Here is a 17,096-nt window from a genome sequence, read left to right as displayed (position 1 = left end):
TATTTAAATGCGACTGTCGGGATCTTTATGTATTGTTTTGGCGTTGTGGCAGATTAAGTGTTTTGGGGGTGTTTTTTAGAGAGTTCCATGTATTATTTTTGCGGGGGGAAAACTGTTAGGAACTGGAGGAAGATAGTCTATACAGGACATAAATATTTCGGGATTACTGGTTATTGTGGATTGATAATAACTATAATGATAATAAATGGAAGGGAAATCGATAATGATGAAGGAGAGTGTGTTTATAGGTGACAGTTGTTTAGTATTGATGGACAGGTGTACTTGTAGTTGGGATGAGTATGTTCAGTGAATATAGTTTTGGTTTAATGAGTGAATGTTCGCAATAATGTTAAAGACTGAAATATGTTATTACGTTTCTTTTCCCGTAACTGTGTGAATACTCTCTCTCTCTCTCTCCCTCTCTCTCTCGCTCGCTCGCTTTCTCTTGCTCACTCGCTCTCTCTCTCTGTGCCTCCGTCTTGCCTTTCACGCTCTCTGCCCGTCTGTCTGTCTGCTCTCGCTCTCTCTCTCCCTCTCGCTGCCTCTGTCTGTCACTCACGCTCTCTGTCTGCCTGTCTGCACTCGCTCGCTCGCTCTCTCTCTCTCTCGCTGCCTCTGTCACTCACGCTCTCTGTCTGCCTGTCTGCACTCGCTCGCTCGCTCTCTCTCTCTCTCTCGCTCGCTCTCTCTCTTTCTCTCTCCCACTCATAATTGTTTCGTTATATATGATATACCCATGTATTCATGTTAGATGTAAATGTCTGTTTATTTTTCTTGCTCGTGTGTATACACACTTCAAGCCAAGTTTATATTTTGTTACCAATTGTTTGAGGTTCGGACAGTGGTCAGTTATCCAAATTGTGATTGACTGTAAACGCGAGCTAATGAGCGTTGTTGGTTGAGCACGTGGGAATCAGGTGACCCAATGATGTTGGATGAATGAGGTCCACATAATTGGAAGAAGATGATCCGACTCGGTCGGCATAGGGTTAAACTGGATGGTGTTTACCTTATTCATAGAGTGATTGTCGCATCACTTAATTGGTTCTTGTTTTGGGTGGGTTGTCTTCGCTGATGACCCGTTGCGCAAAACCCAAGGTGGAGAGCTAATAATGCTATATGAGTTGATTGAACGGAAGGTTCTACGTACTATAGCGCATTCCCTTATCACGTGTCTCATGGATGATATGCTCGTGTATGAAGTATGGGTTGGGGTACCCAACCCCATGGAATTGTTAATTCCAGATTCCGTATGTTGTTCCTCCATTTGGATGGGGAAACGTATGATATATGTTGATATTATTGTGTGTAACTGTAAGTCTGGAAATGAATGTACAATGCATTGTTCTTATGTTGGTTTGCATTGATGTTTCCAGGCCACGGTTGCTAGAGCCCTTTTCTTTTTCCCCTTTTTTTTCCTTTTTTTTTCTTTTACCTTTTCTTTCTTTAGCTAGTCAATTAGTATAACTTTTCCACCTTTTAGTCTTAAGAGAGTATTGAAACAAAATTAAAGTGAACAAGAAACATCTTTGGGCCTGACTGTGTTTTCTTTATTATAGTGAATCCTAATCTGTCTTTTCCCCGAACCCGACTCCCTTTGTGTTGGGTAAAGACCATTGGCTTATTCTTTACGATAGAAGCAAGGGGAGGTTTACAATAACAACAACAACAATAATAATAGTAGTAGTAGTAGTAGCAGTAGTAGCAGTAGTAGTAGTCGTAGTAGTAATAATACGCCCAGCCAACGAAACACAAGAGCCCAGATCAACTTCAACAAGGGAAAAATGGTTGCAAAATTGAAAAACATGACGGATGATGTGTGACTTTTTATTCTTTTTATTTTTCATTTTCTTCTTCTTCTTCATATCATATCATATCATCATCATATCATCAAACTTCTTCCTCTTTTTCTTATTTTGATGACAGAAGAGTTGCTTAGTTGCATTTGTTTTCCTCCACTACGATGTTGTTCTGTGTAATAAACAGATCAACCAGGGGTGCTTAGCATCTGCCTTGGTTTAAGTTATCTGATTCTGGATGCATAATTATAGAAGAAGATTTTTTTTTAAATATATTATTGTAAATTTCAGTGGTTTCACACCGTCTGCAGCAACAAAGTTTTTGCTGAGGAAGGTGGCGTGAAAGCAATGAAATAACAAGTGTAACTTTTTATTCTAGGTCAGAAAACGTTCTTCTCATGTGGATAACATTTCTGTGTAGATCCAAGTAAAGGCCACTATACACAACACTTGATCTGTGCCAGTGCTTCTTTGCCCGACAAGGCAAAGGCGATGTCACAGCTGAGACTACTAAAGTACTGTTCAAGCTGTACATTGTACGTTTTGATCTCCCTAGCATACCTTTAAATGCCCAAGCATGGATTGCAAAGATCAGTTATCTAACAGTTTTATCATTAACAGTATTGTAATTTTTAACCATGCGTTATGTCGTCTTCCCCCCCTCCCCTTCCCCCCTGTACCCCCTACTCCCGTTTTCTGCCATTTGTGTAGTAGCTGTGAGAAGTGTGACTGTGGTATGGAGAGTGGCCTGTTTCACGTTATGACGTACCCAAGTATACTGATGTGCGTGTACTGAATATTTGAGAAACCGAACATATTTTACTTGCCTGTACAACTCAGGCATTGTTTACTTTGTGAAACTGTTGACAATTTGTTTTCTGACCAATATGCTTTTATCTTTTTCAAAACCTCCTCTTTCGAAACCGCACAGCTATTTATATCACTCAGCTCACTTGATCGTATCATGAAACACTGATGTCTTTGGTTCCTGTTATCTTTCTAGTTGATCTCACTTTACCCATTTTTCACATTACTTGTTTGGTTTTAAAGGACGGGAGGGGGTTGGGGAGGTGGGTGATATGATATGTCTCAAGTTGATTTTTGTATGTGTGTGTGTGTGTGTGCTGTTAAAGAGATGAAAGCAAATCATTTCTTTATTTCAAGTCTAAGCTTATCAATGTGTGTGCAGGACTCTAGATGAGGAAAAAGAGAGAGCGCGAGTGGAAAACACACACACACACACACACACACACAAAACAAAACAAAAAACAGTGGCGTTCTGTACCAGCAGACAATCAAGTTCACGACCGAAAGGCATTGTCCAGCCTGGACTACTTGTCTCACTTCCAGGAGCGGGGGGTCAGTGTACTTGAACACTGGTTTACAGTCACACGGGCCCTTCACAGAGGAGGGGTCTACACTGTGCAAAGGGGCAGACACGAGAGCTGGTCCTAAGTGTTTCGTCTTGGCGAACGAGTCTTGTGGGGTCAGGCTTGCTTGGCTCCTACTACTTGTTTCCCTTCCCTCCACTGCTTCGCCTTTTTGCATCACTGGGCTCGTGCAGGACATCAGTACTCCTTCTACTCCTTATTTTCCCTCCAATGCTTTCCATTTTCTTCTTCTTCTTTTTGATTCTTCGTTGGTAATAGGTAGTAACGTCAGTACATCTACTCCTCCTCCTCCTCCTACTACTACTCCCTTTCCCGTGAATACTCCACTTTTCATCTTTGTATTTGAGATTGTTCGTTGGCCATAAGCGGTACTAACGTCAATATATCTAATCCTACCACTACTCCCTTTCCCCGGAATACTTCATTTTTCATCTTGTTATTTATGGTTGATCGTTGACCATTAAGCAGTTACGTCAGCGCTCCTCAGTTCTACTTCTCACTTTGCCTCCAGTGATTTGCTTTGTTCCCGTTCTTTGTTCGCCGGACACGAGCAATCCGGCGGTTAGTCACTGTTTGTACAGAACGACCCCTGAAGGAAGGAAAGCTTGATGCAGAAACAGCTTGGCTGGATTATAATGGCGCTTTTGAAAGCGTCTATTACTGATGTGTATGTTGTGATATTTCTCTTTGTGTCATTGTGTGTCTGTATGCCTCTCTGCATCTGCACAAACACATACACACATAATGTATGAGAAAGAGAGAGAGAGTGTGTGTGTGCGTGTGTGTAAGAAAGATAAAGAGAGAGAGAGAGAAAGAGTCAGACAGACAGACAGACAGATCGAGACAGGGACAATGATACAGAAGAAGAGAGACACAGAGAGAGAGAAAGAGGAGAGAGATGATTTGTACATACTCTGGTCACAGCGGTACCCCCTCAGTCCAGGGTGGCACCCCTTGGTACAGGTGCCCGTGGCAGGGGCACAGGGCTCGTCGTCATGGCAATGGCCACACTGGTGGATACAGTTGGGCCCGTACCGGTAGTCCGAGCACGCTGAAAAGCAAAGGCACCAACGTGCAACTCACACGTGCAGGACACTGACGCGCGCGCACGCACACTGACACACATACATATGCGCTGCAGACGCAAGCGCATCGCACACACGTCTGCGTTCGTGCGTAAGTATATGCACATGCTCACACATCAGTGAGCACGTACACTTATTTGTAGGCACAGCATAAGCATGCACAACACACATACACACATGCACGCGCAGACACATAGAGACATGTGCACACCACAACTCACGCATATAGTGTTATATATATATATATATATATGTGTGTGTGTGTGTGTGTGTGTGTATTTGTGTGCGTGCGTGCGTACGTGCGTGCGTCTGTGTGTGTGTGTGTGTGTGTGTGTGTGTGTGTGTGTGTGTGTGTATGAATATGTTGCATTAAAAAGAATATGAATAAAAACAGACCAATTATGGATGAAAAAAAATCATTTGAAACGACAAGATGCTAGCTTACACCACACCTTAAAACTTTTACAGCAGATGGCATGTACACAACGCTCATACATCTGCTTCTGTGTCTCGACACAGAACACTTCTACATTTGCAATGAACCGAGCAATGGTGGGGAATTTAAACACACACACACACACACACACACACACACACACACACACACACACACACACGAATATCAAATGTACAGCAAACAAACAAAATATCACAACCACCACCACCACGAACAACAACAACAACAAAACAAAACCCACTGTTTTGTAACGATGCACAAACCTAATGGCATACAAAATAATCTGAACAGTAACATAATGAGGGGAAGTAATTTACGTTTGCGGCAGTTGTTTCCCATCCAGCCCGCCCCGCAGCCGTGCTGACAGCGTCCTGTCGTCCTGTGACATCCTCCGTAGCAACCAGGACTGCACCGCTTCTCGCAGCGCGCCCCGTACAGACCCTCAGGACACTCTGTACAACACGGTACAAGATAGTACATCTGTATTATTCCAACTGGAAAATAACACACGAAGTCTCTCTCAAACACACACGCTGACACATATGTTCTTCATGCTGACTGTGAGAAAGAAATACTGAAGTAAAATCTACTATGTTTTTTGGATATGTAACTATGTGATAGCGATTATTCAATACATTTCCCCCTGTTCCACGTCCACTTGGATGGGTTGAATTGTTTATCCACTCCTTCGTTCGTGGGCTGCAACTCTCACGTTCACTCGTATGTACACGAGTGGGCTTTTACGTGTATGACCGTTTTTACCCCGTCATGTAGGCAGGCAGCCATACTCCGTTTTCGGGTGTGTGCATGCAGGATATGTTCTTGCTTCCATAACCCACCGAACACTGACATGGATTACAGGATCTTCAACGTGCATATTTGATCTTCTCCTTGCGTATACGCACGAAGGGGATTCAGGCACTAGCAGCTCAGCACTCATATTGACCTGGGAGATCGGAAAAATCTCCACCGTTTACCCACCAGGCGCCGTTACCGAGATTCGAACCCAGGACCCTCAGATTGAAAGTCCAACGCTTTAATCATTCGACTATTGCGCCCGACGTTTATCCATCCAAATGGCGAAGTCTTCGAATTGACTGTCACCCGACAAACTAGTAAGCAACAACATTTTTTTTCCCACGGTTATTTCATTTCGTCAACAATAAAATGGTGAGGAAAAAAGTGTGCAGGTGAACTGTGCTATTTCGTTTTAATGTCGACACCCATCAGGTACAGACACAAATGCAAATCGCATGTCATACACACCTCTTACAAGGGGTGTATTACCTTACCCGTCATTGTGAGTGAATCATAATTATCAGTCGTACTGTATTATGTTGTTTGTCACAAAAAGAAAGGAGAGAGAGAGAGAGAGAGAGAGAGAGAGAGAGAGAGAGCATCCCCACAACGCAGTGTCACCTTATTAAGGAATGTACGCAAGTGGATTTGTTTTCCTATCAAACTGGACTTTTCTACAACATTATTTTGCCCAGGGACTACCCCTTTGTTGCCATCAGTACTTTTACGTACGCTAAATTATGCTATGTACAGGACATCAGTTTATCGTATCCTCCGAAAGACTAGCACCCAGATCACAACTTAAGGCCTTACTGGAAGGGGGAGTAAGGACCACGGTCAGGTGCGGGACACTGGCTTCCGGCCAATGGGACGCGCAACCACTGAGCCCCCGTTCCACTATTGTCCTCACTGTTTATTATCACACGTGTCCCTGTGGAAATCAAGTGCAAGCTTTCTCATCAACGAAAGGAGTCGCCGTTTTCACGCCTCCCTAGCTATGTTTTTGGACATTATAAGTAGCGGTCTCGAGTAACTAGTTATGTGAAGCGAAAGACCGTGTTCATATCAGAATCGAGGAAAAATGTTGGCCGATATGAGTCACAGCGTGAGGCAAGGGGTTCGGTCGGTAGTGCAACTGTATAAGTCAGCAGACAAACCAGACCAGGGATGCTGACCGGCACACATTTAATTACATCCCCTGCACTGCCGTAATGAGCGGATATGACCACTCTCTCCCCCCACCCCCTACCCCCACTGACCCTCCCTTCCCTGTACAGGGGTGTGCAGCATACTTGACCCCCCACTCTCTCCGCTCCTTCACTATTTAGGTCAACGGGGATTTTGGAGGCTTTATCAGCGACCATGTATCAGCACAATGGTTACGAATACTTTTTCCTTTTCTTTTCTTTAACAGCCACGAAACAATTCTTTTTTCTTTTTTTTAAAGGAGAAGGGAAGATGAAGTTTCTTAGTTTTCTCAAGGACCAGTCCGTGTACATCTTACTGCATTTGCTTGTGGTAATAAGACATATCAAGTAGACTACACCAACGTTTAGATGCTGAGGAGAAGAAGATGATGATGAAGCACGGGGAGATATATTGGTAGTTATGGTAGTGATTGCAGTAGTGGTAGTAACAGCAGGAGTAGTAGTAGTAGTAGTGGTAGCAGCAGCAGCAGCAGTAGTCGTAGTGCAAAGAGCAGAGTAAGGCAAACGACGAAGACGATGAAGAAGAACGGGGAGTTGAAGAAAGAAGACACGAAGTAAAAGAATAAAATGAAAAACAAGAAAGCGAATGATGAGGGCGGGCAGCAGGAGGGAAGAGGAAAAGAAAAAGTTGAGAGGGAAGGCGGTGCAACTGAGTATGCGTTTTCAAGAGTCTTCAAACTTGAGTTGTGTCTGTCGACTTCACAACAATGGCATAATTAGTGTGTGTGTGTGTGTGTGTGTGTGTGTGTGTGTGTGTGTGTGTGTGTGTGTGTGTGTGTGTGTGTGTGTGTGTGTGTGTGTGTGTGTGTGTGTGTGTGTAAAAGCAGGTCACATGCATTGTTTAAGAGTCTTCAAGCATTGAAGTGGTGCTAGTCTCCACATGGTTAGTGCGTCTGTGAGTGAGTGAGTGAGTAAGTGTGTGTGTGTGTGTGTGTGTGTGTGTGTGTGTGTGTGTGTGTGTGTGTGTGTGGCGGTGTATGTGTGTTTGTATGCATGAGTGTATGCGTGTATGTTTATGCACGTATGTGTGTACGTGTGTATACATACGCCACACTTTTCCTCTCTTACCAGTCAACCGGATGGTCGCGAGGTAAGCAGAAAATTTGTGTATTACTGTACGAGTTATACTGTGATATACGGTTTCAGTATGATGGTAACTGTACGCACCTTTTCCAACCCAGATCTCTATCGGATTTTTCATGTTATTTCTAAGTCGTCAGAGTAAATACTGTCAGGAAAAAAAAAGAAGAAAACATAGGTGCAAGGCCTTCAACTTACTCGTGGAACGCACTTTACAAAAAAACCCACACAAAACAACAACAACAACAACAAAAAAACACCAACAAACACACACATGCAAAAAAAGAAGAAAAAATCGTTACAATGTGTTGATACCACAGTACCAAGTATATTCGGGTCGGTAGTAAGAAGACTTACTCACAGAGCTAAAGCACATCTACCAGCGAAGAACAAAAATTGATATTTAATCTTATGTTGTTGTTGTTGTTGTTTTTTTTAGCATGATAAACTGATTACGGTATTCGATATGATAACGCCATTTAAATCATGGTATTTTGGCGTATCCCGATCATTCAAGAAATTATTTCATGTCCGCGGTAAAGGGAGGCGTTGCCGTCGCCTCAGGCACACCACAACATGCATACATTTTCTCCGTCTGCTGAGAGCCGTGTTAAACAGGCTTACAGTTACAGAAACTTCATTTCAACCGTCCATTCGATTTGTCTTTTGTGTTCATTCTAGTTAATTCAGTATCCACATTTAATCCAAATTCTGTACTTGCAAATAAAATGAATTTGTTAAAATTTCACACACACACACACACACACACACACACACACACACACGAACATTGGGTTATTATATACATAGATTCATATTGTTTACACAAGTGAGTCAAAAACATATGCGGGTGGAGTTGCACTATGTATACGCGTTTTCCCCGGCGAGATGTGCTCGAAGTTCGCAAAGGGAAATCTGTCGTGATAAAAAACAACAACCACAATACATGTTCATCATTACGAGTCTGGAGGCACACGAACATGGACACATGCGCCTGTGTGGGTTCACACGGACACCTGCATTAAAAGAGAGAGTGGGCGAGAATGAAGGATAAGTTGGGCGTGGGGGACAGGTAGAAAGACAGAGGAAGACGGAGAAAGAAAGAGAGGGAGATAGAAAGAGTGAGAGACGGAGATGTGAGTGGGGTTGAGAAAGAGAGGGTATGAGAGAGAGAGAGAGAGAGAGAGAGAGAGAGAGAGAGAGAGAGATGCAGATAGAGATACAGAGAGAGACTGACTGACAGACTGACTTTTACAACTCACAGATAAATATTTCAAACATTTTAAGCCAAACTCTTGCAATCTTTTTTTTATAGTTTTTTTTTGTGTGTGTATGCTACTGTATAATGTGTGTGTGTTTGCTTAATTCTTTGTGCGTATATGTGTACATGAATGTGTGTGTAGGCTTGTTATTCCTCCTTTTTTCCTATTGTATGTTTGAATGAAGATGTAACGTAAAATATGAAAAAAAAGTTTAAAAAAAAAAAAAAATTCAAAAACAAACCCCCCCAACTCTTACAGTCTTCCTTGTCACGCATGCACGTGCAAACAATTCAACACCCATCCAGTCACACTGATGAAAGAAACATGCACCAGAGACACACTTTATCAAGAGATAAAAGCGTAAGTGTTTGGAGGGGAAAAAACCGAACGCAGCAAAAAAAAAATGACAAGGAGACAGAGGCACAGAGAGAGAGAGAGAGAGAGAGAGAGAGAGAGAGAGAGAGAGACAGACAGACAGACAAACTTGAAGACAGAGACATAGAGAGAGAAAGATAAAGTTGAGAGAGAGAGTGAGAGAGAGAGAGTGAGAGAGAGAGAGAGAGAGAGAATGCGAATGGCTTGTTTGTCAGGCCATTGCCCCTCAAGAAGTGGCCAATAAACGAATCTGATTACAAAACTTTTAAAGTGAACAAATAAGATACCAACGAATGAACACTGGGATAAATTCATGATCGAAGAGAGGCAAAATGAGTGAGAGGAAGATACTATGGCAGACACAGACTGAGACAGAGAAAGAAAGAAGGACTGACTGACTGAATGAATGAAAGAGCGAAAGACAGACAAACACAAACAAGAGACAGAAATAGAGGCAAACAAGAAACACAGAACATGTGCGTATTCCATATTAGATACAAGATGAAGAACAATCTCACATGTGCTTTCGTTGAATTCAAGTAAATTTACGAAGAACTCGACAAAAAGCCATGCTTTTTGTTTTTTGTTTTTTGTTGTTGTTTTTGTTTTTGTTTTGTTGTTGTTGTTGTTGTCATCCCCTGGAGGTATGAAAAGTTTTGACACAATGGTTCAACTGTTTCAACCTCGTGTGCACTGGTGTTCAAGCACAGCGGGGACATCGGGTTGTGGGGCACACGATGTGAGTGCGTGCGTGTGTGTGTGTGTGTGAGGGTGTGTGTGTGTGTGTGTGTGAGGGTGGGGTGTCAGGGCATGCACACGTGCGTGTGTACGTACAGGCATATGCATGCGCGTGCGTGCGTGTGTGTTGTACTATGGGCTACATCCTCGTTCTGGTCGGAAAAATGTCCTTTTCACGAAATTAAGACAGCATGACCAGATTTCACACGCAATATAATTACGTATGCTTTTTTTGCCCCTTCTTCTTTTTTCTTTTCCTCTTCTCCTTATTCACCTATTTACTTATTTATTCATTTTAATCTTTCGTCAGTGGGGAACAATCTTAACGACAGACCAGACTCACTACAGCTTTCTGATTGATGAAGTCGATGATGCACAAGCTGACACTGTTGGTGCTGTTGACCTTTCCCCTCCACCGACTCCTCCCCTCTCCTCGTTTTGGGTGTGCACGTGTGTTGCGAGCACGTGTCCTGGCCCAGTTTGGTGACCTGTTCGTCCTTCACCCCTCTTTCATAATATAACCCCGCCTACCGTTTCCTCCCTTTATTTGTTGCTTGACTCCCCAGACCCCCTCATGTGTGTGTGTGTGTGTGTGTGTGTGTGTGTGTGTTTAAGACACAGAGAGAGAAAGAGAGAGAGCAAGAGAGAGAGCGACAGACACGCATGGCAGAGAGAGATGAATGGTGTCGCAATAACAGCCAGAAGCCATACGGATCTCATCTGTCCAAATCAAATAAAGATTTAACGGCATTCCCACAACTCAGCCTCTCTTTACTACCCACTCTCCCCCTCCCCTCCACACTCCGAGGTCATATAGAAGGAATGAAACCCGCCATCTTCGTCAGGCAAATAAAAACTAATCAAAATGTGCCACTGGTGACAGAGGGCGGGATACTAAGGTCATAAACATGTCGTTGTGGGATGTGGAGGTGGTTTTATTTATTTATTTATCTTATTGTTATTTTTGTTTATTCTTATCAAGGCCCCCTATCCACTGTTCGCGATATCTTAGAACAGCACACTTCTACATGGCTGGGTTTTTTGGGTTTTTTTTTTTTTTTTTTTTTTTTTAATCAGTGGATGCCTAAAAGTTCTGCAAGTGAGCAGGATAGTTTCATCATCCCTGGAAGATTCTTTCTTTTTTTTTCTTTTTTCTTTTTTTTCTTTTTTTTCTTTTTTGTTTTGTTTTGTCTTTTGTATTTTTTTTGTATTTTTTATCTTTTTGTCTCTCTCTCTCTTTTTTTTTTCCTTTTTTTTCATGGCTGTATATATCCATGACTTCTATGGTGACTGACAGTAAAACGTCAAGCCCTTGACGTCTTGTTCTGTTTCTCTTATCACCCTCTTCACGCGTTGCACGTTTCCAAGCTGGTAATCATGTACCCATGGCGGAGCCCACTTATGATGACATACGAAAGTAATTCTCAAAAGTCGCTCGCAGCCAATTCAGCTGCATATCCAAGAACAAATTCGAGTCTCTCGGGACTGTCCAATCAGAATCGCGTTTGATTGATATGAGCGTGGTGGCTCCAGTAACGCATTTTTTTTTTTTTTTTAATGACGAAAGAATTTTTTTTTAAAAAATAATTACGTCAGGGCGACATGCTCGGGCAATCACATACGTATACTGACAACGCGGAGATTTTATATTACATTATATATATATATATATATATATATAGAGAGAGAGAGAGAGAGAGAGAGAGAATATTCAGTGCGGCTGAAAAGGCGTGGCATCGAAAGGAAGTCAGGGAAAGATAGACTTCCTTCACTATCTTGTTTGTTTAGTCTTCTGCGCCTGCATCCCTTCATTTGCAATGCAGGGATCTAGTTCTGGCCAACTATAAGCTATATCACGTGGAACTATTCCACTAGTGGTGCGGTTCTTCGACTATTCCAAGTCAGACTTTGCAATGCAGGGATCTAGTTCTGGCCAACTATAAGCTATATCACGTGGAACTATTCCACTAGTGGTGCGGTTCTTCGACTATTCCAAGTCAGACTTTGATCACACTCTCCAACATGTGGAAAATTCTCACTCACTGCCTCCATTGCGACGGCTGGAAAACCGTAGCACCAACGCCCCTTCTACATCAAGCGTTGGTGATATGGCGCAGATCTGAATTAAAAGAAGATGAAGAAGAAAATAAAAAGCTGCCTGAATTAGATCCGATCTGCACGATGTCTGAATCAGAGCGGCAAGCGACAGTAAACGATGCCAGCTCCAACTCATTGACTGGGTGTGACGTTATCACGTGAGGGGTCAGCTTGAGGATCATGAGAAATGCCCCGCCAGTGCGCCACCTTGTCTTTGTTCTCGAAGCCCCCGCCTTTTTGGTGTAGTGTTATCTGAGCTCCTGTGTTAAAAAATTAGTCATTAAAAATGAAAAGCTCGAGTTTCAAATAGCATGCACTGTGCAATTATTGTGTGAGTAGGAATGTAATTATAAGCTTATACAGGCACAATCGTGCAGACACGAAAGCACTCGAGCTCGCGCGTGCGTATGCACACACACATACGCACACACACACACACACACAAACACACCCGTTTGCATGTACAAGCACACCACCACCACCACCTCTTCCACTAAGACTATACATGTAAATAAACAAAATGCTCGAGCTATATATAATATGTTTTTCGGTTGATGTGATGTATACCAAAGTAAAAATACATCTATCACAGTGACTTTGCCTTCATACAAAATCGCAAGAAAATGTGTCAAGTACGAGATGTCGTATCATTCATTTGTCTCCTCACGATAACAAACGTAGGTCTCCTAACCGGTGCCCTTTCACGCAACGCAGCAGGTATTAATTCACGCTGGTCAGACGACGGGATCCAACAATCTGACCTCCAATCCCACCTCTGTTCTTCTTCTCGCACCTGCTTCGTCACTTTTCTTTAAAAAAAAAAAATAAATAAATAAATATAAAAAAAGAAGAAGATCCATATGTTCTTCCTAAGGCATTGCCTAAGACATCAAGTCAAATTTTAAAGAAAAGCCAATTAAGCGCGCACACGTGCACGGTCCCGACACCACATGATAAATCTTTTTCCTCTCCTTTTTTGTCCTTGAACAAAACCCATCTTTTCGTTTCTCATCGTGGAAACAGCGATGTTGTTAGATTCTTGGGATAGGCAGAGTGAGGCGAGAAAAGGGACAATGTGACATACGGGGGGTGAGGGGGGGAGAGATGGACACAGAGACAGAGACAGACAGAAACAGATCACAGAGAGAGAGAGAGAGAGAGAGAGAGAGAGAGAGAGAGAGAAATGACATGAGTGTCAGTAGACAGAGAGAGACAGACAGGCAGAGAGAGACAGAGACAGACAGACAGAAAGAGATATATGTGTTGTTTTAATTGTGTACATCTGATGTAATGTGATGTTTTAATTGCGTAAATCCGATGTAATGTGATGTTTTAACTGTATACATCTGATGTAAAAATGATTTATGAATGATTCTTTCAGACACACTATGTTAAAATAATAATATTTCTCCCTCTCTCTCTCTCTTCTCTACAGCCCAAAATTAGATCGCTTATGTGCAGATACCCTCTAGCCCCTCTCAAACCATTTTTATATTGTGATTCGTATCTGACACATAGAGATTTTTTTCCCGATCAGACGAAAAAGACATAGCGGCATCATTGGACTGCAATGGACATGATGACTGCATGAAACTAATATAGAAAAAAAAAAAGAAGAAAAAAAATTTTTAAATGTAAGAGGCTCTCACTCAACACCCAATTTCCAGCCCCTCCCCCTCCTCATAGAAGATCCGGCACCCCTCAACCTCCGTACCCCTTACCCTCCACCCACACACACACCCACTCCTCCCTTTCCCTCATCGGAGCGGCCTTGTGAATGACTGCAGCTGCACCGACGTGATGTATTTGGGGCAACTGGGGACAGGAAAAGGCGCTGTGGTTATCAGTGGAGGCTGTCAGTGCCTGGCAGTTACGATGTGTATCGTTACCAGCTTCCTTCCCAGCCGCCTGCACGACATGTCAGTGTCGTTTACCTTTCCATCACATTACACGGCCGTTTACATTTCCACGACAATACAGTCAGTGTCGGTTTTCTTGGGGGGGGGGGGGTGGGGTTCTCTCCATTTTTTGTTATATAACATTATAGTTTGCTACTGGCCAAGATGACGAATATGTGTTGCGAATGCGCCCATCGTCGTCGTCGTCATCGTCGAGTTCGTTCTGTTACCAGTCATTATCTTTTCGTCTGTCCCTATCCCCGTGTCCTGTGGAATGTCAATGTAAAAATCAAAAATAAAAAGTGGGAAAGGCAAAGTGGGAGAGAGAGAGAGAGAGGGGGGGGGAGAGATAAAGACAGAGAGAAATACAGAGAGAGAGACTGAGAGGGGGTGCAACGGAGGGAGGGGAGGAAGGGGGAGAAAGGGGTGAAAAGGGGGACTGAGACAGATATTAGAAAGGGGGTAGAAAGACAGAGATGAGGAGAGAAAACGACAGTGTGTGTGTGTGTGAGAGAGAGAGAGAGAGAGAGAGAGAGACGTGGGGAAGGATGAGGGGAGGGGTTAGGGGGTGTCCCGTGTCCTGATCAGTTAGATTTGTTGGCGATTCATCAGAACTGCAGACTGGCTGGTGGCGAGACGTGGAGACCCTTGTTGGGTGACCTCCTCTTACTTCCTGTCCTTCTCTTGCCCGTTATTTCCTCTTCCTGTCTCTGGCCCACTTTCTCTCTCTCCCCCCCCCCCCCACCCCCCGCCCCACTCCTCCTGACCTCCCATCTGGGCGGTTCACACACTCGTCGTTTTTCATGCAGTTTTCCTCCCAGCCGACAGAAAGTGGGAAGACAAACTGACAACCTTTTATCATGATTACTTTAAGTGTGACGTTTGTCCCCCTGGTGTCAGTATGCTTACTGAAACTTCTTCCAATAAAAAAAATAAATAAATGAAGGCACTATGGCTTATATTCATTTTGTTAAGGTTATTTTTATATCTTTGCTTTTCTGCATCATCCATTGAACCTGTCTGTTTTGTGGTACGGTGTTCAAATGTAAAATCTGGGGATTTTTTTTCTTTTTCCTATGATTGTGTGCATTTATTTTTTCCCCCATAAGGTGTAGGCTATTTATATCAGCATCCCTTTACCCGCTAAAAATGACAGGCTCACACTAGAGGCTCTGCACCCGTGATCGTTATTATTATCGCTCTTCTATCAACCATTGCTCTTTGTTTTCATATCCATCGTCATTGTCATCGCTCTTCTATCAACCATTGTTCTTTTCTTTTCTTTTTTCATCTCATGCCCGCTGCATGAAGTGAAGCAGCGTGAGGGTCTGCCCAGTTCCTTCTTCAAGGACGCAGTGACGGGTGACTTGCTCTTGCTTCCTGTTCTTACGTCATTTCCTGTTTTTGTTCACCCCATCCACCACCAACCCCTCTCTCTCCTTCCCACTCCTGTTCGCCATGTCCTCTTTCTTTAATTTCACCTCACTGCTTAGATTAAGATAAACACATCAACAACAAAAACAACAACAAAACTGTCTGTGTGGCTCTATCTCTTTTTTTCTTTCTTCTTTTTACGTATTTGAAAGTGTGTATGTGTGATTTTCTTCTTTTTATACTATTTTTTGTTATTGATTGATTAATTTATTCGTTCATTCATTCATTTATCTCTACCTGTTTATTTACCTATCTGTTTATTCCTTTTTCCATTCAACTATTACACACAAAAAAACATACAAAAAAAAAAGAACAACCCCCCCCCCCCCCCCCGTCCCCCTAAAAAAAACCCACCCCGAAGCCATAAATATGACATATTTAATTTGTATATGTGAATGCTATTGTAAGATTTTTTTCTGACACACAAAAAAGCAGACAGACAAGACAAAGGGAGGGTGGGGGGTGGTGTGGTGTGGGGGCATCACGATAGGACTGTGGGATTGCACAAAAAAAAGAAAAAAAGGAAAAAAATGGGTAATGAAAGAAAAAATGCTTTAAAAAGACAAGGGAGAGGGCCAAAATTATTACATAAAAAAGTCAAGCATACATAAACGTGTATAAAAAAAAAAAAGAACAGCAGTGCGTTTGAAAAACAACAGGATGCTGGAAGCCCCACAGAAAAAAAAAAAAAATCACACACACACAAAAGAGGGGGTGGGGAAGAACTGAAGGAAGAGGAAACACAGGAGGAGTGAGGCCCTACAAAAAAAGAAAAAGAAGAAAAAAAACGACGACTCACGGCGCCTTCTGTCTCGGAAACTGCGCAAAAGCATTGCCAGTGAACAACCTTGCTTTGACACAATGAAATATTTGACACGAGCACAACGTCCATGCTATTCCAACACACAAAAACGACGTTAAAACAATACCCACTCTTTGTTTAACTCTTATGACCCAGATACATTCTAATCCGAGCCCAGAATAAAATCACGAACATTGAATAAATATTCACATACATAAAATTAGAGTGTATGGGGGAGTTAGGGAAGGAAGAAGGCTGTAAGCAGCATTTAACAACAGCGTGAGAGAGTAACAGTCATCCGTGGTCCCCCTAAAGTCGGAAAGAAGAACACCAACAACAGCAACAACAACAACAACACGAAGAAGAAGAACAACAACAACACGAAAAAGAACAACAACAACAACAACACGAAGAAGAAGAAGAACAACAACAACACGAAGAAGAAGAAGAAAAAGAAGAAGAAGAAGAAGACTAGAACAACAACAACACGGAGAAGAAGTTATAAAATGGGCATATTCATACTCCTGTGTATGCATCACAGTGTGTGTATATGTGTCACAGTGTGTGTGTGTGTGTGTGTGTGTGTGTGTGTGTGTGTGTGTGTGTGTGTGTGTGTGTGTGTGTGTGTGTGTGTGTGTGTGTGTGTGATGTAGATGCGGTGCAGCGTGTAAT

At 42.7% G+C, this 17,096-nt stretch overlaps 1 protein-coding gene across 2 annotated transcripts in view; it reads right to left on the bottom strand.

Annotated features, from left to right (window-relative positions):
* LOC143280044 (uncharacterized) overlaps positions 1–17,096 on the bottom strand; it is a 111,395-nt gene that overhangs the window by 60,400 nt on the left and 33,899 nt on the right. For both annotated transcript variants that reach the window (XM_076584523.1, XM_076584522.1), the window contains exons 2-3: positions 5,050–5,184; positions 4,104–4,241 (exon numbers count right to left, since the gene is read on the bottom strand). In XM_076584523.1, the coding sequence (XP_076440638.1) occupies positions 4,104–4,241; positions 5,050–5,184 (273 nt within the window). The remainder of the gene's footprint in view (positions 1–4,103; positions 4,242–5,049; positions 5,185–17,096) is intronic.

This window comes from Babylonia areolata, chromosome 3 (assembly GCF_041734735.1).
Source record: "Babylonia areolata isolate BAREFJ2019XMU chromosome 3, ASM4173473v1, whole genome shotgun sequence".
In the NCBI taxonomy this organism is placed as follows: domain Eukaryota; kingdom Metazoa; phylum Mollusca; class Gastropoda; order Neogastropoda; family Buccinidae; genus Babylonia; species Babylonia areolata.
This window is presented reverse-complemented; position numbering and strand designations above follow the sequence as displayed.